The sequence below is a fragment of the Rhyacophila brunnea genome, unplaced genomic scaffold (assembly GCF_057557595.1).
Source record: "Rhyacophila brunnea isolate RB1 unplaced genomic scaffold, BYU_Rbru_1.0 scaffold_5, whole genome shotgun sequence".
Taxonomy (NCBI): domain Eukaryota; kingdom Metazoa; phylum Arthropoda; class Insecta; order Trichoptera; family Rhyacophilidae; genus Rhyacophila; species Rhyacophila brunnea.
Window position 1 is genome coordinate 20,313,460 of NW_028233170.1, and position 26,394 is coordinate 20,339,853.

At 30.0% G+C, this 26,394-nt stretch overlaps 1 protein-coding gene across 1 annotated transcript; it reads left to right on the top strand.

The window, feature by feature from the left end:
• On the top strand, positions 1 to 24,698 carry LOC147066134 (cysteine-rich secretory protein 3-like). The gene is made up of 6 exons (XM_085955329.1): positions 1 to 267; positions 8,437 to 8,547; positions 9,772 to 9,908; positions 17,081 to 17,226; positions 20,912 to 21,112; positions 23,152 to 24,698. The coding sequence occupies exons 2-6, from the start codon at positions 8,457 to 8,459 to the stop codon at positions 23,402 to 23,404; spliced, it is 828 nt and encodes a 275-aa protein (XP_085811455.1). The 5' UTR covers positions 1 to 267; positions 8,437 to 8,456; the 3' UTR covers positions 23,405 to 24,698.
• Positions 24,699 to 26,394: the final 1,696 nt, after the last annotated feature.

Consider the following 26,394-nt stretch of genomic DNA (forward strand, 5'->3'; position numbering starts at 1 on the left):
AGTAGCAAAACGGGTGTCGCCCCACGCCTGAGTCGACGTAAAGCCGAACCGAGAGACGGCATGGAGAGCTGATAAAGCCGCCAAACTTGAAACATCGAAAAAATGAGGTTGCTTAAAATAATTTACAACTAATATATTTAATAATCGTAGTGAAATATAATATAATATATAAGTGAATACATTTTCGTGGTGAAATAGTGTACTTACAGCTAGCTTTAATGTGACACCTGATGAAGCCGATTTGAAGATTATCATATTTAAATACCGGTAAGTTTACGTTTGAATTTTTACAGAAGATGTTAATTTATATTACTCATTAGTTAACAGTTATTCGCGCGTATTATAATACCAATATTATTTTATTTGTAAAAGTACCCGTATATCGAAAGGTTAGCATACATTTTATGAAGTGTTTAACTAACTTAGTTTACCTACATTTTAATAAGTACCTACATACATTTTTTTTTCAATTTAAAATTTACAATTAATTAATAATAAATGCAATTATAACACAAATTCTAATCTACGAGTATTATGAGTATTAATAATTAACATAAGCGCTGGACCTTTCGATATTACTATGGGTTTAATAAGTCCACCCTTTCAGTATCTGACTGAAAAGATCAAAGAGACGGCGACGAAATAATTATCATAAATATACTGAAATACCTACTTACTATTAAACATAATTTAACAACGATCAGGACAGGTTTCTGTCCGCTTTTACATGACATTCTTAACCGAATTAATAATAAATTATGTGGAATGAGTGTTATATAATATTATTGTCAGTGGCGAGTTTAGGGATGTGTAAGTCCTAACGAACCGACTGATTTTGACCCCCCCCACTATAAAAAATAAATGAAAACCATAAATTACACCATTTAATTAAAAATCATAATTATTGCGGGTGACAGTGGTGACACGTCATAATAATATTAGTGTCTTTTTTTTTAATGTGTAAGTATGTTATGTTGGTACGCGTATATTTGAGTGGATTTGTGATGGACCTCTTTAATGTTATCTCCATGGGTTTTGTTATGCTTTGAGTAATATTTTATACATAATTTGAAAAAAATACGCATTTTTAAAGAGTTCGCTATAATTATTTACTATATGACAGGTTTGGACCGTTTCGAGGCCCCTTTAAAATATTCTGACGAATCGATTGCGTCATTTGTATTTTAAAAATCGCCGTTGATTACATACTCTGTTTTATTTTAATTAATAACATATGTTTCTGATAAGATTTGTCAGATTACACCTTTATTAACGAACTGAGACGATATATTATTAATATTCAATATTTTATTAGTATTCAATAACACATTATTTTTTTAAAATAAGTATATAAAATAATTTAATCACAAAATAGCTAAGTACCTATATATTATTATACCATGTAGATAGTAAATATAGAAATATAGAAGTGCCTACCCAAATATTATAATAGTATCATTATAATATTATTAGTATCAACACTATCATCATTTTTACACGTTTTGTCTTGTATGAGTATAAGGCTTATTGGAATTTGTTGTTGCTGTATATCTTCCATCCATATAACCAATATTTCCATTTCTTCCATTAATATTCCTCTTTTCTTGGTAATTATCGTAGATTGCATTACTACTATTTTTTTACATGATCATTAGGTCTATTCTACACTTATCGACCGCTAAAGTGATAGATATTATCAAACTTAGGATAGGTTTGTATAAAAGTATTAGTACTTATTGCAACAATTACAACCAACGTATTGTAATTGTTGCAATAAGTGCTATATTTTAACAGGAGCAAGAGAGGTTCTGTTAAAATGTAGCGCTTATTGCAACAATTACAATCAACGTATTGTAATTATTGTTACAATAAGTGCTAATTCTATGATACAAACCTACCCTAAGTTTGATAACATTTATCACTTTAGCGGTCGATAAATACAGAATAGACCCAGATGTTATGTTATAACATAATATTATAATATGTAAATACAAGCGCAGAGACACAAACTGCAGCAATAAAAGCATATTTAAAAAAATCGCGTAAGTACAAATTGATGTAAGTCGAATTCGCGTAAGTCGAGGACTTACTGTATATTTAAATTAAAAATAATCATTACATTGTGGTCATAAAATGTAATTACAACACGTCTTATGAATGCGTGCAATACATAGTTTTATGCGACATTTAGATAATTATGTCGACATACACTGGTACGTAAGTAATGTATCTAGTTTTACGTATTTAAAAAAATCTATTAAATAGACTGAGTGTTTAGATACTATTTTTAATGTGGTCTACGTGATAAATTATTTAAAGCTCTTATTATTAGTAATTATAAAATAGGCATACCATAAAATTTGTATTCATTCAGTTAACAACATAATAATATGTATTATGTTATAAAATTTAAAGCTATTAATTGCCACTAGTTGCTTTAACTTATAGTTGAAATCTGTGACTGACTAACTAGACCAGTAGGCCACATTTGTATAGATATGTAAATATTATGAGCAACGAACCAATTTTATGTGTGGTTGATTGAAAATATTTTAATTTCAAACAGTTTGCATAATTAAATTAAGATACCAACACGCAAAAATGTCAAGTAAACATTATGTCACTTTATATTAAACCCGCATTTGAATTATTTTCATTTGATATAACACGCGTTTCATGTAAACTTTAAGTACAATAAATATAGATTTATTGAGTTTATTTACTCAGTTTATATTATAATACTATTAATGACATCGTCAACTCAGTGGGGTTTTAGCCCCCCGACGATAAAAAATAAATAAAAACCACTAATCGCCACTTTTAACTAAAAATAATCATTATTTTCGATGACTATGGTGGCACATATTAATATTAATGTTTTTTTTAGTGTTTATGTTATGGGCTCCTTTGATGTTATTGGCAGAAAATTTGTTGTACTTTGCGTAATATTTTATATTCAATTTTCGTGAGAAACACACGTCATATTATTTTTAATGGTTTTGTTATAATTTATTAATTTATTGTACGGCAGGGTTGAACTGCTAAGAGGCTCCATTTTAAATCTTCCGGCGAATCGATTGCGTTACATGCGTTAAATGAAATCGCCTCTGGTTATTATTACTATCAAGTAAACCTGGGGTGCGGTGGGTTGACAAAATTTAATTTCTTTTGACATTATATTGTATTAATTATATTGTATCAGTACCTACCTAGCGACGATTTTTCTCATACAAAATTTGTAAATACCTCAGAAACATACATATTTGCAAACATCTTGAAAAAATGAACTAATAATCATGACGTAACAGAAACCGTTATTGAAATATCATAACCATCAATGACTCAACTAAATACAATATCAACAGAAACCTTGTTTTATATCCAGTGGATAAATATAGCAATCAAATACTATGGTATATGAAAAGTAAGGTTACCACAGAATAATATCATTATAGGAGGCTCATTAGCGACCCGTAACTATGATCGTTGTAGATACAGTAACCAATATGGACGCCTAATAATTATTTCACATTTAGAGATGATATTTACAGTATCATGAACGGTTAACGGCTCGCTAATGAGTAGCCAGCTTTAGGTTTATTGAAAATTCACAGTAGATACACAAAAAAACTTTTGTTTTCAATATGGAGCAGACTAACTTTTCCAAGATGATGAATATCATTCGATGGGTGCTAAAGATCAACGAATGGCGATTCGTTTTGGGACGAATTACTCTAGAAAGATGGGTTTTCAATAAATACCAAATAGGTATCTCACAAAACTCAACATGGAACGGAAATCAGGGTAGCTTTGCCTAGTTTTATTCAATGATTTGATAAACTGTGTCGTGTACAGCAGCTCACCCTAATTAATATTTTTAGGGAGCCATCAATAAAAATATGCATTAAGAGCGCCGTGAAATAAACAAATTTCAAAACCATTGTCGAAATGAGTAAGTAGGTGGGTAATAATTTATTCAATACGCTTGTGCATCTGTCTGCTCGTGACAAAGCCAAACGGTCAACAGTCCAGGTACTATGTTAGAATGACTAACATATTTAAAATAAATAAATATCAAACAATGCAATTTAATATAAAATATGACATCGTAATTGGAGAACATTTCACTGAGTGCAAAATATTGCCAATCAGTATTACTAAGTTACATTAAAATAATATTGCTCGTGCAAAAATGTTAAATGCATATCAAATTTCCCCAAAAAATACTGCATAAGTACAGATTGGGTCGTAAATATAGGGTGCCTGCTGTATAATCAATTTCGAAGGGTCGATGACACCAAGTCACTTCTTCATCAGTGGCATGTTATTTTAATTTTTATTTTGACCTGTTACATTTTTTGACGAAATTAACTGTAAACACACGTTGCACTGATGATTGAAATTTCTCAGAACAAGTTTGTCAGTTAGGCGCTCACTTAAAATTAATGATTTAAGTTTTACGTTTTATGCGAATCATGCATGGATTTTTAAATTCGTCATTACTAGCTCCATTTAAAAAAAATGTACTTATTGATTTATACATATTGACTATAATGATTAAAACAACAATGCATACAGTAGGGAGACTGGATAAGCTTGTGTGCGGAAGCCAGTGACACCCAGGCAGTAAGGATACGACAATAATGACGATGATGGTTAACATACAATATGTGTAAAACTTTAACGTTTATATTATTGATGTGCCATGGTCAATTCCAGCATTTAAGCTTCACGCATTATTGTCGATAGCGTTGCTAACTGTCCTGGATCCAGGATCCCGATATCAGCATCTGGTACACAAAATGCGCCGGAATTTTAAAGAAAGCCATCTACCAATATCATTATACATACTCATTAAAATTATTTTCTAGAATAGATAAGACAAGTCTATAACGAATATATATTTTTATACTGTTGTTTTGTTATGTACTTATACTTGAATACAAATTATTTTTTGAATAAGTCATCATTGTAATGTTACGTGTTAAAACTGTAATAATTTGTTACCTATTTTCTTTCATGGTGTTAACTGTAAATTTATGATGGAAATGGATTGTATTATTAATTTAAATAAAACGCAATTTTACAGTACCTACCTACTAATTCCATTTTTATTCAATATTAAACTGGACCAATTTTATTGTATAAGTATTATAAATAAATTTAGTAAAAAAATAAGTTTTATCGGATACACGGGTAGGTCCATTTGTTTTTGAGTGAAGAATGTTATAGAATTATAATTATATAGGTAGATAAATACGTATTTAAATTATTTTTTCGAACCACATGTTATAATATGTCCCGTATTTATTTCAAACATAGTTGGAAATCCTAATTTTATTGTAGCGGGTAACTTGTTAACTACTTAGTGCTTTTCATTATTGGGTGGCTTTATATTGTGATATAATATATACATGAATAATAGGTTTATTATTATTATTATATTCCTTTTATTAAAATTAAACTTTTAAGGTTAATCACATCCAATGAAGATGTTTAACATTTATGTTTGTTAATTATATATCCAGGGCATTGAAGCTGTTCACCGACACTGCAATACAAACTACAATAGAATTGCCATTGAATTAATTAAAATGACAACCTTTTATAGTAATAAATAACAATCAGAGCCGCTTTTAGGCACTTACGATCGAGCCGCCCAGGGCGCCGAATGAGTGGGGGCGCCACAGCGTTCATAATTGCTTTATTTTGCAAAATTTAAAAAAAAAACTTATTCGTGAAACGAGGCGAGTATGTTGTGCTTTGGCGAAACAACTTAAAAAATATGTGCATATACATAAAGGTAAAACAGGGCTGCTGTCAAACAGTAAATGAATTTTGTGGAGAGCGCTCCGTACCTGATAGTAAATGAATGATTGTCAGCAATGTTGATTAATTTTTTCGGAATTGGCATATTTTTTCCACGTGTTTGAAAATAAATTTATTATAATTTTAAATTAGATATTCGCTCAAAAAAATAATAATACATTTCTTATAAATAACTACGGATTATGAATAGGTTAAAAAGTATTCTTACTAACCAATTTGTTACTATGACTTGCAAACGTGTTGGAGAGCGAATTAAATATTAAAACATCCATATTAGGTATGTTTGTTGTCATCAAAAAAGTAATATGTTGTATGACGATATACAGAGTTAATTTATTAATCAGATAGTGCATGGTGTGTTGAAAATCTAGTTTAGTAAAACCGTTATTTTAGTTTGTAGTGTTATGTGGGTATATCATGAAACAACATTTCTTTTAGAGTCTGGGCATGTTTTTCTAAAAGAACTGGTATTATAATGAAACGTTGATCGAACTAATATGTCTAAAAGTATGATTATTGGACTCACTGCCCCAAATACATTCTAATGTAGGTAAAACTACACATGAATACTGAAATTTATTATGACGTGAGTCACGGAGAAATGTTAGTTTTTTTTCTTGATTTACCCATCAAAACATTTTATTTGATTAATAATAGATTTTTTAATGCAGCCAACTTTCTACGAGTTGAGTTTGATTAAAGTTAATGAAAACTATTTAAGAAATAAAAGGATATACATTGCAAAAATCAATTTATTTTTCGGTTCATTGGTGATTCATATAAAATGGTGAATGCATCATTTACACGTCATGTGGACAATTTATTGATTACGGAAAAAACTGCCTGGATAACTATTTTATTGAACACTCACCCTGGTTTTAAAATTGGTGGGAGTACTAATAAAAGTTTAGTGGCATTTCGAAATTTAATTTCAATACATACAATATGTATGATTATGATATTGATATACTTACTATATATAATATGTAGTGTAAATATGGTGTGGTAGGGTGTTAAGATTCGACATAAATAGTGCACACTAAACTTTGTCAGTGATACTAATTCGTTTTCGCAGATGGTGTTGATAAGTTAAAAAAAAATCAATTAAACCCTGCCTAAACTAAACCATAATAGTTTAGCCGGTTCAGTAAAATAGTGCATACTTTTCCGTCATACTTATTTATTTGCGGTGGCGTTAGTCAATTTTTTTAAATTTATTAAGCCCTGCCTAACCCAAACCACAATAGATAAAAATAATTATTCTATCAATTAAATATCAAAAATTATCTAACGTTTAATGGCATAGTTTTAGATATTTTATAAATAGACAAATATTTTTGCCTATTATCTATTATGGTTTGGTTATGCAGGGTTTAATCGTATTTATAAAACTAGCCAACACTATCTGCAAACTGTATTCTTAGTTCAATAAAAACAAATATGTATGACTTGTTTTAAAGTTTAGTTTAGTGTGCACTATTTATGTCGGATCTTAACACCCCACTCCACCCTTCGCCACTGCAACATATTTTCATATAAGCCATGACGTATTATTTATTTTATTTACCTACAAAATAATAAGCGGTTCCTATTGAATATTGGCTACTATGTAGGTAGGTACGTACTACTGTCAGCACCAGAGAACATAAAAATAACGGAAGTGGATTGCCTTTAGCGTGACGATGTTGAAACTAATTTAGAGAAATATGGAATAAACTTAAGCACGTATTAAAAATATGCTATTTTCAACAGTCACGTCTGTATCATAACATGCATTAGAGTTTGTTACGTAAACCAAACGCGCATTCAATATTGGCAATATTTTAGGACACTCAGTTTGTTTTGTATTTATTGCGTTTTATGATCTGATCGTCATTAAGTAATACATCGAAACTGGCTTTCGCATTTCTATATTATTAACCCATGTGGCAACACCAATAGTGACTAGGTCCTGATGGTTTTTTTTTTCTTATATACCTATTATATGATCATAGAAATACCTATTATATACGTATTATATAATCTTATATTATATTATCTTATATTATATAATCTTATATACCTATTATATAATCAAAAAAATAAGAAAATCATTTCATCATCAATCGTCAGATCATCAAGTTAGTAGTAGTTCAGTACTTTTATACAAAATTTATTTTTTGTGGTATTCAACAATTTATGTTTTAGGTTTTCAAATTAGCTTAAGTTCTATATTTTCAACATGAAAATTCCAAAATTGTACTGTCACAATAATGCTGTTTTTGATATTGCATATTTTTCGTAAATTTCCTTGAAAAAATAAACTTAAAAAGAAACAGATAGGTACCTTCATATTTCACATTAAAAATTAAATAATTTCAAAATGTGGTACATAGTACATTTTTAATGTACTTATTTACGTTTTGAAGGACCCAGACATAATATTTTGACATCAAATTAAAGAGACTTAGGGTTTTTCGATCCTAACAAATTATAAGTGAGGTCATAGGTCCCAACACACTGTCGGTTTCCACACGAAAACTTTCCATTTTAGACAAAGTATTTTTCGAAATGTTACCCTTCAACTACAATGACACAGTGTTAACTGATATTTTTTTAATGTTTTAGTAATCTCCGAATATAACACAATGGCAAAGTTTTCACCGCTCCTCGTCTTGATCCTGATGTCTGCCATCATCTCAACATACAGCATTCAGAAAAATTGGAGATACGACCGGAGTAAGTTTCATAGGTACCTATTAATAATTATTTGATTGTATACATTATCTACGTCTAACGAGGTCTGGAAATATATAAACGATCAACCTCTTCTACGAATTGAATTGAATACTTTTATCATTATATTATAAATCCGTAATAGATGGAAACTATTATATAAAAATATTAATTTTACTATATTTTTATTTATAAGACAGTAAATCCCTACATAACTTAAAAAAAATATATTAATATCTGCAGCACAAATTGTTTAAGTGTATACTTATTACTTGGATCAGTGTTGTATAGTTTTTTCACAGATACATTTTACGTAAAATTATAAAAAAAATAATAGTACCTACCTATTTATTATTAAACTGTAGTATAATATTGAATCCGCCATAATTACTCATATTATTTTTATCATTCTTGTAAAGCCACCAATTTTACACATTACTTAGAACCAAAAGTACACCACGGGCCAAGGTGCTGTGTGATGGTTGAACATAATGAATATTGGGAATATTTTACGAAACGGATATAATATTGGGAAAGAAAGGACATCCACATAACAATATATTAAACTGTCATAGAATACATAATATATCATGGCAAATAATTATAAAACCTAAAATCTTGCAATTTCTCATGATATCTTTCTCTCTCTCTCTCTCTCTCTCTGTATATTATATGTAAATAATGTGAAAATAAATAAAAATGAAATTGTAGATAATTATAATGCATGTGTAATCAAAATAATAATTTGAAAAGTGCTGTTACCACGGACATAATATTATAATGTACCAAATATGGTTTTATTTACAATTTTAACACGATGACCTCTGCAAGAATACTCTTTAAATACCTATAGTATTAATATATTTAATCTGTTCAATAAATGTTAATTTATAAGATGAGAAAAGACAAGGTATCAAAATGACATTATATCTTGACTACAAAGACTATAGATCATTTAGGATAAGCTCGTAAAGATACCCAAAATTCTTCTCAATTTTCGACCATCACGCACCACTTTGGTCTGGCGTACAGACCATTCAAATATATTATAAAATAAAATAGTAATGATGTTGGCAATACTGACTCAAATTTAAAATGTTTATAATCATAATTATATAAAGCGGTTTGTTTCATTATAATAATTTTATTAATAGTAGATGTCATGAGCATCAATAACGCATGTGGATTTTGGATTTTTATGTTTTTTTTTTACCTTCTTTTGAACAGAACCTCGAGTTTACGGAGACAAGATACCAAATAAAGCTCTCATACCAAGGAACGCAAAAGTGATGAAGAAAATTGTTCTGTATCACAACTTTTTCAGGACCAAAGTACAACCTCCTGCAGCGAATATGCTGGCAATGGTAAGTTTTTTGTTTTCTCAAAAAGTATGAGCTTAGCTAAATAAGCTTTATCCAATAATTGTATGTATGTATTCTGATAAAATAATCGTGTTAAAAGATGTGTTACATGATTTCGCTAAGCTTAGAGAAGTGGCGCGAGAGATGTGTCTACACAGCTTTTTTAGTGGTGCCAGTCAACAATATACTAACTGGTTAATAAAAATGATTTCAAGTTATACACATTTCAATTTATTTAATAAAACTGATGATTTTTAAAATAATTAAATAAAAATAATAAATTAATTAGTCAAAAATATTTTCGATAAATTAGAGAAAACCTAATAAACTAAATTTTAATAATAAACATGACCAGAAAGTAGTATGTTTAAGATAGGATCCTTAACGATTTCACATTTTATAACATTTTTTTTAAGTTGTCAGTGGGTATATCTTTGACTTAAAATAAAAAATCTTTTTATTTTTAATGTTTTTAGATACTTACATATTTTTAATTAAAACACTGTAAAATGTAAATTATCTAAAAATGTCTCAAATAGCAAGCTTTGTATTTTTCCGTTATGTGTCTCTAGTAGGCGGCACATTCACCTTAATGTAATTTTATTAGTTTGATGACAGAGGCACGCGGAGTGTCCAATACTATATTTCAGTGCATATAATATGTTGTCGATATGCTATATTTTTAGCCACACCGTACAATAATCTAATGGAAGTAAGTAGTTTATATTTAAATAAATATATTTTTTAAAGTCACTACCAATGACCTATCCGATTTGTGCTAAGTATCAACTATCTTGGACAGCCTTGAATATGAATAACTTAAAATAATTCGTTAAAATTGTATTTATATTACATACATGTCCATGTACCGGGATGTACGAGATACGCATATTTTCTGAATAAATAAATAATTTAATACACGTGGCTTATTAAAATTATTTTCTAGCTCATTGCGTATGAAAAGATTATTGTTGTACTTGAGTGATTCGTGGGGACATTTAATATGAATAACAATTACTACTAATGTGACATCGAAGTGATGATAGTTTTGTATTATTCCATAAAAGTGGTTGTATTAATAACCTTGTTTTCATTTTTTTAGCTCTATAATCTATGGTCAGTTATGCAGCTGGCAAAAATTAATATTTATATGTATATTTATATACTAACTAAATAAACATTATGCATTAGGTAGTCTGTTATACCCACTGTATTCGAACTGTGCACCGTGAATGCAAGGACGCCGCAAACTGTTTGAAAAAACATTTACTCCAGAAAATCTTAATACATCGTTTTGTTGCACGATCGCCACTATAGACCCCATTGTTGCATCTGTTTGTGACTGAGAATGCTTCTTCTCACAACATAAAATTATTTTTGAAGAACACTTGTCTTGTTAGAAGAACTCTTAGCAACTGGGTTAAAAAACACTTTCAGGAAGATAATATGGAAACGTTCACGTGGATTCAAGATTTGAATGAAACGAGGGTTGCTTCAGTGACATTCTGTGTGGCTAGGAGATCATGCGGTGCATGGGAGCGGAAAATTAAAGAATAAAAATACAACTTTTTAGAGTAGATTCCATGGTGTCACAAAGACTTCCACGTTAGCGATCTATATACATGTACCGAGTAAGCCGAGGTTACTTTACTCCAATTTTCTCTCCAATTTTTTCTACTAAATGCAAATTGTCATTGAGGGAAGAGATGCTTAAGTCGCTCCAACCAGCTGTTATGCCCATCGTCCTCGACTCAGTCGCGACAAATAAAAGCTTATTATATTGCATTCAAAAATTGCGGTGTTTTATTGCGGACGTGAAGATCTCACATAGTTTTGTTTGTCTGTATTGTTTTAGCTTTGTTTTTTGTATCTTATATCTTATATATATATAGTATGAATATCATTTATTTCTGTTAAGTCTCCGTACGCTCGATTAAGACCGAGTGTGTAGGCTGGTTTGGAGGGGTCCATGTTTGCGTTGTCATAAAAATAAACTGTATTTTTATTGTATTACCTACATTAAAGTTCATAGGTACAAACTATTTCAAACATTTATTGACGTCAATCACTCTTTATTTGAAAAAAAAATAATACCTACTTGCAGGTAGATATATTAGGGTAAAGTAATCCCTTAACAGGGGTTACTTTATTCCATACAATATTATAATACTTTATATTTTATAATATACTAATTCTATAGTAAGTAGTAAAGTTTTACAGATTTCTATGAATGCTGAACATTAATATGCATGTTATACAAGATATATTTTACTTTCACCACAACATCGACATTTCAGGCTAATTAAAGTACATTGGTGCTAATTAGTTCCGGCAGAGTGAATTAATACTGTTCAGTTAGTATAAAATTCAGGATCACATTGGCAGGTGACGTTCCATTCGTGACGTGACAAACATTCCTTATTGTGGAGCAAAGTTACCTTCACTGGGGTAAAGTAACCTCAGTATATCATAATTAAAAAAAATCATTTGCATCAATCAATACATTTTAAAATAACGAAATAATGTTAGTAGGTAGGTGGTAGTAGTAGTAGTGGGTGATGACTTTAGTTTTCATAATATTCAAGACTAAAGACAATATGGGGTGACATTTTGAGTCTACTTGAGGGTGGATTGATTTCAAGATTTGAGAAACTACACGAGTAACAAAAAACTTACCCATCCCACTAACTGGTATTTTTAAAGGCATCACAACAATATTTAGACTAAAAGGGTGTCGCGAAACGGAAAATTTTGAAAATCATTTAGAGTTCACCAACATTTTAGAGTTTTCAGTGCCTGGGAATTTATTTTACTAAATGAACAATGTTATTTTTACAATATTTTAATGTGTTAATTTAAGTTGGTGTGTTAATATACAGAATGAGAAACTTAATTTTTATTAGATGTATATTTATCATAAGTAGATATTATTACTTTATACTCCGACTACCCACTGATACTTTATATAGTACATGTACATTTTTATATAATATGATACCGCCGTACGTGAATATTTTTATAAATAATAGTTGCAGGAAAAGTAGCAAAAGATTAATATAGTGGCACAGATAATACCACAGTCGTCTCGATGTCCATACATGAAACTCTTAATATTTGCCTCTAGTTTGAGCAAAGTTGTTTCTCAATTAATTTCCGTCGCGTAACCCATTATATATTATAAAACATACCTTAAATATTTTTGCATAGCCCATAAACAATTAGCCGCAGGCGAATTATTTTTATCTTGTTTCCATTTTTTTAAAGTTCAACTCGCCTTAGAAGAGCTGGATTCTTGGTAGCTTGGAAAAGTATTCATTGTCTTTGCAGCTGAGGTCCAAATTTGCAAATTACAACATCAACAGCTTGCAACCATGAAAATATCTTATACCTATTATGTTTTTATTGGAGTAATAAACATACTTCATTAATTTTGTGAATAAGTCGGTAAGATAATATGCAATTTTTGATAACCACGAATTGTCTGTCTGTGATTCAACTAAATCTCTTGTTACATTTCAAACATTCAACGAGGTTTTAACCTCGTCATGATTTTTGAATGCGAAAGCAGGGTCGAAAGTTGATTAGAATAGGTACTCATATCTCACATCTAATTTAGAATTATTATGATTGTAATCAATGCTCCATTTTTTTAATAAAAAAATATAATTATATGGGCAGCCATTATGTATGAATAAAAATAGTCTTCTTCTATCTCTTTGTCTAAATCAAAAAAACCAGCGACCTCCGTAGAATTCTATTTGAGAGACCCTGTTCTAGAGACACAGTTTGCATTTTTGTTTGCATTCATGATAAATATATTTTTACCATAAAACATAATATTCTCAGTCGATAATAAAATAAGCCAGACCATTTTCTACACTGCGTTCGTACTAGAAAATTTCTGCTTTTCTTCATACGAGCCAATTTGATTGTAGGTACATAAAATAGCACCGAGTAAGCAGTATGGCGCCGTTTGATGTTGTTAATTTTTGCCACACTCTTCGAATAAATCATGGGCACATTAAATACGTTGTCAGTGTTTACGAATAAAATCCACATTCGCACTTCCATAAAATTTTATATTAATCAAGAACTGGGTTACCTCATTACAAGAGATCGTGATAACAGGGTCGGGTTAGTATTCAAAGCGGCCCAATCAGTTATTCAATTTTATTTAGGTTAGAGACCAAGAGAAACAGTATAAAACATAGTAATGATAATAATATATATTTATATACTTAATATATTATGTAGGTACCAAGCCAAAGTTTTGAAGGAATAAATGGACCTGAACGACTGTCGATAAAAGATAAATATATGTCACAAACACGCCTAGTGCCCTAAATTATTTACCACGTCATCCATCAAATGTAAGTAATTAATTATTACCAAGAATATTATTATATTAATTCCCAGTATTGGATTAAGTCACTTGAGACCTCAGGGGAAACTGATTTTTATTTACGCAGGGTATTTTTTCCAATATAATCAGTTAAAGACTAGACGATAAAGCGTGTAGTGAGATTATTTTCTTCAGATGGTTCAACTTGGAAGACATGGGTAAATATTTGTTTTTGAGGAGCTTTAGAGTCTCTTGTTCTGCTTCTTCGAAGAGGAGAAGGTCCCGATTTCTCCTCTCACCGCTAGCTTGAGGCGCTGTGCCGAGTAGATGACTTTTTTGCATGCGAATTGACCAAAATAGAGCATTATTATTATTTTGTTTTGATTATGAAAAAAAAAATTGAAAAAATTTACAACCCAATAATTGTAACCAATTTTAGTCGGAATAGTCATTATATATTATTATTTTTAATTTTTGTATTATAGTCTCCTTATAGTGCCGCTCCTTTGCCGGATGCACTCGTACCAATCACGAGGGTTCAAAATTGGGGAATGCTTTAATTTTGTCCTTATCTATGCTTTGTATTAGTTTTGATACTACGTACGTATAACCTCTCGGTCCTTTCCCGTCTGATTACGAACGTCAACATTATTTGTCACCGGGTCAGTCCAATGGATTTTAATGGTGCGTATAGAATATATATACACTCGGAAGTCTCAACTCTCCATAACATCTCTTGATTTAGCGTACATACCTCCATATCATAGAAAAATATTGAGAGTATATAACAACGAACCATACGCAGTCTCAGACCTATGTTATGATCTCTGTCGCTAACGAGAAAATCACTCACTCCTTGCGATCTCAACTCTAGTTTTTATTTCTTGAGACTGATCCCATTTCTCATTGACCTATATTTCTAAATATTTTTTGTGTTATGCTTAGTGATTAGTTATATGGTTAGATACCTATCTATAAAAATTAACACAGACAAAACTGTCACTGTTTTTTTGTTGTTAGAATGTATTTATCATTGATTTACCATAATATATGTTAGACTTTTAGCTAAATTCACATAAATTTTACGCCTACAAGTTTTTTTAAATTTCGTGTGGTAATCGGGGCCATTCATTGGTCGTCATGTTGTCATTAGGTGGATGCAGCTAATAAGGTGTTGGTGAGGTATGGAACGGTTTACAACCTATGCGGTAAATCAAAGCTGAAAGTATATTTTTTGCGGATAAGGGCATCTCTATCGGTGTATCAAAAACTTACATACATGCGTGTATTGAAAATTATGCACATTTCCTTGTGCGTCCGAATATCTTTTATCGTTTTATTTTGTCATTACAGTAATGGCCAATTCGCCCCTGGTTTTCGTCATAAAACCATCACTGCGAGACACTACATATTATTATATTGTATTCTGACATCTCCAAACTCGATGATCAATTATGTGAATCAAGTGCGTTAATAGAGCGTAACTAGATACAAAATTATGAATTATTTAGTTTCATACATCGGTAACTTTTTATACCAATTACTTTAATGTAAATAGCAATAAAATACGTAATTCAATAAATGTTTTATTAAATCGACATTGTTCTATTGTCTTGAAATGTTATCTTATCACTTATCAGCATGAAACCTAGACAGAAATGTTATCTATTTATTTTCGTGTTAAATAAATTGGTGTATGTTTTGGTATAATAATTTATTTTACTCGTAATGTGAGGTTAGAATATGAAATCAATCATTCTTAAGAAGTGGAAAAATACAACTTTTTCAAAATAGTTGATAAATAGATAATTATATTATAATATATTTAAATCGATTGAGTTAATAACTACAGCTATATGAGATAATAAATTTAATGTCCATTGACGGAGGCATGTGCGATTGCTTAGGCAACCAAACCGACATGGAGCGCACTTTGTATTGCATGAATTGCATCTTTATAAATGAGTCTTCAATGTGCCTAACACATAAAGCGTTCAACCAATGTATGCTACAATTACTTGAAATGGCGACCCTTAATATAAGCGACATGTAACCTTCCATGGATGGAGCATGTTGACCATAATGCAAAGAAACAAATTTACATGTGATAGAGTACCCAATGTGGTAGAGGTCGCCAAGCTGATGAAATAGCAATGCGCCGTGTATATAGCTCGGTGAGTGGACAACTATTGAGAAAATGCAGACATACAGTGGTGCCCAAGGCGCACATAACGACTACAGTACCCCTTACAACTCGACTTACGACTCGCTAGATCGAGATCAAATTCTAAGGAAAAAATTGAGAGATTGAACAGTGGAAGAAGCTAATGGAAGCCTTCATACACCAGTGAATTGGCCCCGGATGATAGTCTTGGTTTATGATTATATAAATCAGTGGTTTTTTAGCTGTGTTTTACCTAAACGAGACACTTTTTAATTAATTATTTGAATTTTGCTATAAATTGGTAAATTAAAATTTTTGCATGAAATAATAACACATTTACACCGACTACAGTTATCGAAAAGAATTCGCGATACACCAGCGTGATACACCAGAGACACATATAAATTATAATATATCGATACTTTTGCGTATATTTTTTAGATTTTAGATTAGATTGTAGTGTAGAATTATTCGATTTAAGTATTTAGGCATGTGTGTAATTCATGCAATGCTTATATTGTATTGATAATTTTTAATACTAAATACATATCCGATAATTGTATATTGAATTCACGATTTGATAATATATATATTATATATGTCAATATATGTTTCCCGCATAATAATACCGATATAATTTGTAAATATTGGAGTTGTAATATTTTTCAGAAATGGCACAAAGGTTGCGCGAAGGCTGCTCAATCATGGGCTGATCGCTGCCAGAAGCTGGTCCACGACCCTCCTGAGGGCAGGTTCGTCGAAGAGTATGGAACTTGTGGTCAGAACATTTTCGTCTCCACCCATCAGGTCCCATGGTAATAGTCAAATAAATAATTATACATAATATTATATTATGTATCTATAATACAACTGTGTGCAGCTTTGGTCTCTCTAAAATACGTTGCATATTACATAATCCTCTTGTTGATTGCTCTTGTTTGTTCACTTATTTAAATGATGGACAACAGTTAGATGTATTCTGATTTCGCCAAAATTTTTCTTAATATACCAAACATATTTAAAACTTAATTACAGTTTTATGGATATTGAATTTATGATTAAAGTATGAAGATTTAGTGGAAAAATACATTTAACCAAATAAATTAGACTTTAGCTCAGAATGATAAAATTTTCAATCCTTTTATTTGATGAAATGATGAATAATTATCATGCAATATGTTTTAATAGTTAAATTAAATCTTTCTTTATTGTCAAAAATATTTAATAATTTTGAAAATGAATAGGTATATGTACAACTTCACATATACTGTGTAATTAGTGACTTATACAGTTTATAGTGTTTATGCATACATATATGTATTGTACCTACCGTATTTACGAATACCACTTGCACATACTATATTCGTATCTTATTGCACTCAAAACTAATAATATTGTTAGTACCGAGTAGGAAAAATAACAATAATTTAAAGAGAAATTGAATGTATACGAGTAGGTACATTCGACTGTGTTTAGGAAAAAGGGCGTAACCCTCGATTTTTCGAAAAGTGCTTTTATTAGATATTAACAATGTATACAACTAAATACACGTTCTATAAAAAGGAAGTAAGCCGAAAATGCCGAATTATGATCTAGATTCAGGTTTTAATTGAGATTAATTAATTTTTAATTTATGGAAAAAAGCATTTATCCTCAATGTTAATGATTTTTCTGTAATAACTTCTTTAATTATTATTAGATCGAAAATATATTACACCAAATCATCAATAATCATGTACCTAATGTCTGTGTCTATTGTTTTAAAAAATATTAAACTAAAATCTCTCAAAAAACGTTTTTTTGCCACTCCTGTAAAATTTGTTCTGTGAGGGTTACGCCCTTTTTCCTAAACACGGTCGAATATTATTAGTGATTTCGGGAGTAAACATGTACCAATCGTACAACAATGTGGTAGAATAATATAAAGTAGCATTAGAATACATGTTTTTCACAAGATATTATGCGTTTAAATTAGTAGGTATGTTTATTTCACATTGGAGAAAATAAATATAAAAATACAACTTTTATTTCAATCAAAATGTAGTTAAATCCTATCCAAATAAAATCTACTTGCATACTATGTTCATTAATGTAAGGCGCACTATAAAATTGTGATGTAGCTCCACGGTTGCTTATTTACATTGTCTCAATCACAAATTTGGCTCAATTAATAATATACAAAATTGTTTTGTCACCAGTGAGATATTAGACGTATTGTAATACAGCAAAGATGCTGACCTGCCATGTGTAATAGTGATCCAATACCATTTTACACTAAAATTAGAATGAATTAATAATTTTAACGTTTATTAAGCTTTAAATGATTAAACATAACAATAATGTTCTCAAAAATCTGTGTAGACCTACTTATATACGCCGTTTATGAACGAACATGTCAATTTACTCTTTAATGATGAATAATATCTATCTATTATATTAATATATAAAGCTGGAATTACGCTTTAAGCCTTACAAAAACATGTTAGGTATGAATTTTATTTATTGAAGCATTAATAAAGGCGAGAGTGCCCTGAGGAGATGAGAGCTTTAAATATGCCCTTGCTTTCTTTACCTAATCGATAAACCGCTTTAACATATTATTTTTTGTAAATATTGAAATAATTATATTTTTAGGATTTTAAAGAAATGTTTGGATGAATTTTAGAACCCTCCAATGCCTTTCAAATCTACCAAATTTCTTGCAAGCTTACGATCAATCCAATTTCGGTAAACGAATGGTCTCAAAATTGCCAAAGTATTTTTTTTTAAATGATTACTGATATGTATGTCTAAAAAGTCTTTACAGAACTCTTCTAATATTATCCTATTAATATTTAGATTTCCATTGAAAGGTTGGTACCAACCTAATATTTAAAGTTGTTTATTTACTTATACAACAAAACTGTGTTTAATTAGATTAAAACAAGTACATTTACTAGTTTTATTTATTAATAGTAGAATTTAAAACAGATAGTTGAGAATTAATAAATTGGTAAATAATACTAATAATAAAAGATTAAAATAAAATAAGTGAACAAAGGTGTAAAATATAATTATATAAGTACACATTATATATTATATAAACTAATAATTATGAAACTATTGTTTATTAAGTTTCTATACGTATATAAAATACCTCCTCCAGTACCCTGGACACCTCAAGAGTACATAAAACAGCGACATCATTTTACCTCTTTGGATTTCTATGCTTCGCTGACTCTTGTGATCAGTTGAACGACACTCGGCTGTTATATGAGTCAAACACAACTTATAATATTTTTTAACATTTTCTTTTTACTATGTAGGTACTATTGACACAGGAAAGAAAATGTTAATTAAATTTTTGTTCAAAGGTTTGTTATTCCTCTTGTAGGTCAGTAGTTTATATATTGTCCATATCGAATATGAAGACAGTTCTCACATGCTTAGTTGTCCAAACAGTCATTGTATGCTATTGATTTCCCAATATCAAAATCAGTGTCCATTAAAAACTAAACCAATTTTTTGACCAATGACTGCAGTATCAAATAGGCAACATAATAGATATTGACAGATGGCCATTATTCTTTCGTATTGAAAAAAATCGACAATTTTATTTAACACAAGGATTTTGTTGGGAATATTTTCACCTACTATAAATGAAGTGCAAATGTTTTAAAGGCCATCATATGATCGCGTATCCGATTACACATTTATATACAAATTATTATACATATGACGTAAACCGATAGTAAAAATACTATCATAATCCACTTCAAACTAAACATTTTCGCGCAAATAAAAATAATGTTTTTATTTTAATTATGAAGATATTGCGTAAAAGTAAAATCTATAGGATTAGTACCGCTTTTATTCTCAGCAATAATAGAGTCGCAAATCTAAATAAACTGTTTAAGAAGAATAATGCAAAGTTGGACAAATTTAATATGGAATGAATATGTCAAATTTTCAAATGAAATAGAATATTTTTATTCGGTTGGTACTTTCCAAGATTAAAGTATTTGATGGTCATTGGCATTCTGGCACATTGTTGTATTAAACAATAATAATATGACGTATAGTATGTCTATAAAAGTTATTATCAAGATAGGTCGATCGAATCCACAAATCGACCACAGTATAGCAGGATCTGATAAAACAAGATAAATTAAAACTATATTTTCCATTCCTACGCATCTATTCTATACACAATGCTGCTATCGGCGGCTATCGAGTGTAGTTTATCATATTTAGGTATTGAGGCGGTCAACTGTTCAATAAATTAACCGTCTTAACTGTAAAAAAAATGAAATGTTTTAACAGCATATCTCTTGGCTGTGTTAACTTTTAGAGCGAGATATACAGTTTTGACAGTTAGATGGCTGACTTATTGTAACAATTATAATATCTCAATACATAAATATGATAAACTACCTTCTATAGCCGCCAATAGCATTCGTGTGTATAGAATAGCTGCGCTGAGACTTACAAGTGTAAATTTTTTTGGTTTTCGGATTACAGGTTTTTTGCAATAAAATCATGGTTTTTGGAGTATCACAACTTTACGTTTGGTTCTCCTGACAACCAGTTATTGGTTGTGGGACATTACACCCAGATGGTTTGGGCTACGACTCACGAAGTTGGTTGTGGATTTACGAAATGTCCAAGCGGCGGCTCTAGAGGAAAACCTTTCTTTAACTACGTCTGCAATTACTGTCCCATGTAAGTATGCAATTTCATTTAGTACCTATAGTCAATTCGTATTATTTCAATGGGAAATAAAAGCCTCTATTTTCCATACCTAGTCATTTATTATCTTAAATATGTGGCAGTAGAAAATAATAGTAGCCCTCTTAAAATAAATAAGTGAATCCTTCTTATTTCATTATTAAAATATCACGAACTTAATTATGAGTTGATTGACAAATTCGAGGACGCAAAATACAAAAAAATATTTGCTTATAATTAAAATATTTTTTACATTATTTGATACGAAGAAGGTAGTGTTTGTTTTGGCTGCCACATTTTCTATTAGCATTATTCCAATAAATAAATATAAAATACTGTCAATAATGACACGTTTAGACAAAAGTTAATTGCGCATGGAAAACAAGTTGTTACTAGTAATAAAATTAATTAATATTATAGGCACCTTATGTACCATTAATTAACGTTTCATATTTTTGCAATTTCAACAAAATTGTGTAAATATATTCACTATAGCAAGAAGTTTAATTGATAATGATTAATTCCAATAGAGTGTGTACCTACATAATACCTACATTATTCATACATAGTGTATGTAGGTAAATATTGCACTTTTGTCAACTGTTATAAATTAAAAAATGTAATATGTAGATATAATATACATTATTATAATGTATATTATATATAATATTATAATAATTGTAATAATTGTACGTATGTATTAGTAATTATTTAATTTCATATAGGTATTATCAATCATCATAAAAGAAAATCTTTATTGAAAATTTATGGTGAATACTCCACCTGCCAAAGGCAGCTGGTGGAAAAATACGAAGAACACTTTAGAATAGATAATAATATTATGTATTTATCAATTAAAATACTTTTAACTGTTAAATATCAAAAAAATGTCTCAAATTGCAAGGTATTTTTCTGCTAGATACCTCTGGTACATCATAAATAATTTCACAATCTGGTATGATATTATTACTTTTAAAAAACAAGCATTTAGACTTCTTTGTGACTTTCAACAGATTGTTGTTTACAAATTTCAAACACCAAATAGTCATGTTTTCGATAAGCTTTCATGATACAAAATAATATGTAGGTACCTATAGCAGCTACTTGATTGTTTGACAAAGGAACAATTTCTTCGTTTTGTTATAATCATTATATTATATTTATATTTTACCATGGTTGATAGCAGAATAACAAATATGACTTGTGCTTACTGAAAACTACGACTGTTTTATCAGTATCGATTTTATTGTTTTAGAAGTCACGTATAGCGATCGTTAAATTGAATAAAATAATATAATAGTAAGGACATCTGTTAGTTAGAAAAACTTAGGTACTAAAACGTATATATACAATAATATATATAGTGATATATTATAATATTATATAATATATTATATATCATGAAAATGGATTTTGTATTGTATTATTTGCATTCGTTCGCAATTGTATTGTAAAAAGTATTGCGACATCTTTGAAAAATCCTCAAAGTGTATTTATTATACACTTCCGCTGCAATGAATCGTCGCACTACAGTTAACTTCTAACTCGACATAAAATTAGTAAATAATTTTCCGAGCTTCTTGGAAATTTCGCTAGACTCTCGAATAAATAATTCACATTTTTATCAATGTTCCACGTAATATCAAGTTACCTATTCGAATGATGGAAATAAAGATTTAATTAATATACATTTTAATCGAGATAATGCAGATGGATAACAGATAGATTCATAATAATGTCTGCTAACACTAAAATAAAATATAATAATAAACTTACTATACTGCGCTATACATTTTGTCGACCAAAGCGACGTGTTCGGGAAACAGTATGTAATCATTTCAAATAAAGGATTATTACAAACAATATAAAATTTATATCTATATTTTAACGTGAATTTTTTATTATTCAATTTACTTTTTGTAATTTGTTTTTTTAGTAACATGCCATTCATTAGCCACTATTTGAATATACCGCTTGATCTATAAACAATGGATAATGCTTTCTAAATAATACGTTTACATCTAATTATTCAGTGGAAACTGGGGTCACAAACTGGGGCGGCCGTACCGACGAGGAAAGCAATGCGCACTGTGCCCCAAAACGTGCAAACTTGGAAAACTTTGTACCAACGCATGCCCTTACGCTGACCAGTGGAACAATTGCAAGGAAATCATGAAGGCCGGCCGAGGGTGGCTTTGTGGAACAAGCACTCAACAGGGACAGATGCGTCAGGAATATTGCAGAGCCACGTGTAATTGCAAAAATCAAATCCACGAATGGCGTTAATTTTAAAAGTATTTTTATGATTATAAAATTAATATCCGTAGATTGAAATACATATAATAAATTATAGCAGAAGATATTAATTAGGATACTTATTTTAAATAGCTACTCAACAAAGATGATACTGATCGATTAAAATAATAATAAAATAAATTGATCATTGTTAATATTCAAAATTGTAGACAAAAATATGTAAGGTAATAATTATTATCAGTTACGTCCCTAGGCAAAGTGCCGCCTTTAAGCACATTTAGAATGCCGCCCCCATTCAAGTCAGTTTCAAATTACCTGGAAACTTGTTAGGTAGCTACTTACTTATGTTATTGTTTATTTTTTATTATCAAGCAGACAAATACACCTAAAATCTTATAATTAATATACACATAATCTACTAAGAATTTGCTTGTATATAAGGTTTGGAGACACCCTTATGATAAAGTTGCCTGTTTGATAAACCACAATTAACATTACACATTACATAACTGTACATATATTTTTCTGGATTTTTATGCTTCGGCTATTTTTTTAAACTAAGATGTCGTTACTTTCTAATGAAGCGACCGAATCGTCTGCTTTATTAAAAACCGACGATGCTCTCAAAAGTTTTAATATTTTTATTCGATCCTTTATTCGCCACCCTTTATAATGTGTCGCCCTTATGCAACGCATGACCTGCCTACCCCCACGGGACGTCACTGATAATTATGTTCCGATCCATTTATGTTTAGTAAAGTAAATTAATACTTTCGCTCCTTAGCAAAGCACATGGGCCTCCACATGATGGAGATTGAGTTTATAGCTGATGTTACCTCACTTCAACATGTATTGCTACGAACTCATTACTAACAGTATTATTAATTTTCATTTTCGTATATTTGTATCCATACCTAAATATCTGTACACACCATCGTAACAGATGTATGGCCCACATAGAAAAATAAATAATCAGTAGAGTAATTTCATGAGTAAGAAATAAACGGATGGAAATCGCTATATAAAGTATGCTTTGACGTCCAGTCATAACATTATCATTCTGCAATACTTATCAGACGTCCAAAGACTTACCTTTTATCTTTTCTGTATTTAATACAACTATTACGTATATAATAATTCGTATACTTTCTTACGTATGTATGTTAATTTATAAATCAATAAATTGGTTCAGAAGTGGTGGCATGAAATGCATTTAATAAATTTATTATATTAAGTAGAAAATTAATTTAGTTGTGCCATTGATTATTGTTATAAAATAAATATGTAATTGTGTGAATAAATATAAATATTAAACACACTAGAGATTAAAAAATATATTATTAATTATCTTCTATACCTAAGTCAAAATACGACGTCTCCGTTGAACAGACTCTGGTCTCAAGGATGGAAATCATCCAACGGCCTAGGCGGCTCCTCTTCGATATATCAGTAAGTCAAAAGTGGATCGGGAAGCAGTTGGACTGGGTAAGACATGGGGCTAAAGCAGTAGAAACAGAAAGGGAAGAAGACGCTTCCTGGAGGTGGGTTAGACCCACAGTGGAGCCTACTGCTGATAATGATGATAGTTATAGATACTGCTATATATGGATATTTTAAAGTCAATACTTACCACACCACTTACCAGACACAATATCATATTTTGATTGCGAACTTATAGTACGCGTGCCACTAGTGGCACGCAAACGAAAATTTTTTTTTTCTTCAAAAAAGCTTTACAAATAAATATTATACCTACTTACCTACATATAAAAAAATAATGACGACATAGCCATGCGCTTTTCCCCTGCGGCTCGCGGTGAAAATGTTCACATAAAAAAAACCAACCGACAGTTTGGCACGTCAGACAGTCGAAAAATATTTTTTGGGAAATTTTGGCACGCGTATGTAAAAAGGTTCGCCAACCCTGATTATCTATACAATAATATGATATACAGTTACATCATAATTATATTATATTATTATGTGAGTATATATTGCAGTATAAATTTTAAAATAAATTAAAATAAAGTCAAGAATAAATTACTTTAAATATTTACATAAAGTATCTAAAATTTGTAAATTTCTACATTGTTTGCTATCAGAATTATCGGGAATGCATTTTTTCAATCGTTATACAAAAATTACACAATCGCAGTCATCTGTCAAACTATTATGAGAGTATCCTATCATTTTTTACCATTTTCACTATCCGTTTAAAATAAACGATTTCTTTATTTGTATGTCAGTTTATATTTCAAATTTAGAATTTTCGTTTACGTGTACTATTTCACCTTACCCATTTTAATACGCCTTTTCCGTGTCTCGCTCTCTGTTTCTCTCATGCGTTAGATATAAATCATAACAAAATTATTATATTGTAATTGTTAGGACTTGAACCCACACCCATCACAATCCTGGGTGACGTTTAGTAATTAATTCACAATGTAGATTTTAAACAACTATATATCTCAGGTGCTATTTAAAATTTCATCAATATCGGCAACCATATTTTTTTTTTTTTTTATTAAACTTACAATATTATGACGTAAATTTATAGATTTCAGATAATTTTCAATATTTTTTTGTCATCGTGTAGCCTGTAGATAACTTCACTCGATAGTATGAATTGTATGTACATGGAGTTCATAATTTTAATTTAATGATTTGCAAGAAAAGTACACACTTAGCTCTACCTACCTAAGTTTCATTTATGTGTACCTGGATTATTGTTAATTTTAGTGATGCATAATCACTTAACCATAATGTTGTGTGAACTTAATAAAAAGTTAGATTTGTTGAAATCTGAAATAGACCATGTTTGAACTTTTTAAGATTATTGACCCTGGACATTCAGTTACTTCTTGAAGTATCGAAATGCCGTGAATGGAATTTAAATAACTTAAAGCGAATTAGAATGCAAACCCCATTGTTTACTTCGGTCAATTACCATTTTCGTAAACTGAATTTCGCAGCGAAAATCAAAAACACACTGGAGTCGTTATAGCGTATTCGAATTGAAA

Excerpts from the sequence above, each read along its gene's own strand:
- LOC147066134 (XM_085955329.1), top strand. The coding sequence starts at position 8,457 with ATGGCAAAGTTTTCACCGCTCCTCGTCTTGATCCTGATGTCTGCCATC. Across the intron at positions 9,909-17,080 it reads CAGCGAATATGCTGGCAATG|AAATGGCACAAAGGTTGCGC; the intron begins GTAAGTTTTTTG and ends AATATTTTTCAG. Across the intron at positions 17,227-20,911 it reads TCCACCCATCAGGTCCCATG|GTTTTTTGCAATAAAATCAT; the intron begins GTAATAGTCAAA and ends TTCGGATTACAG.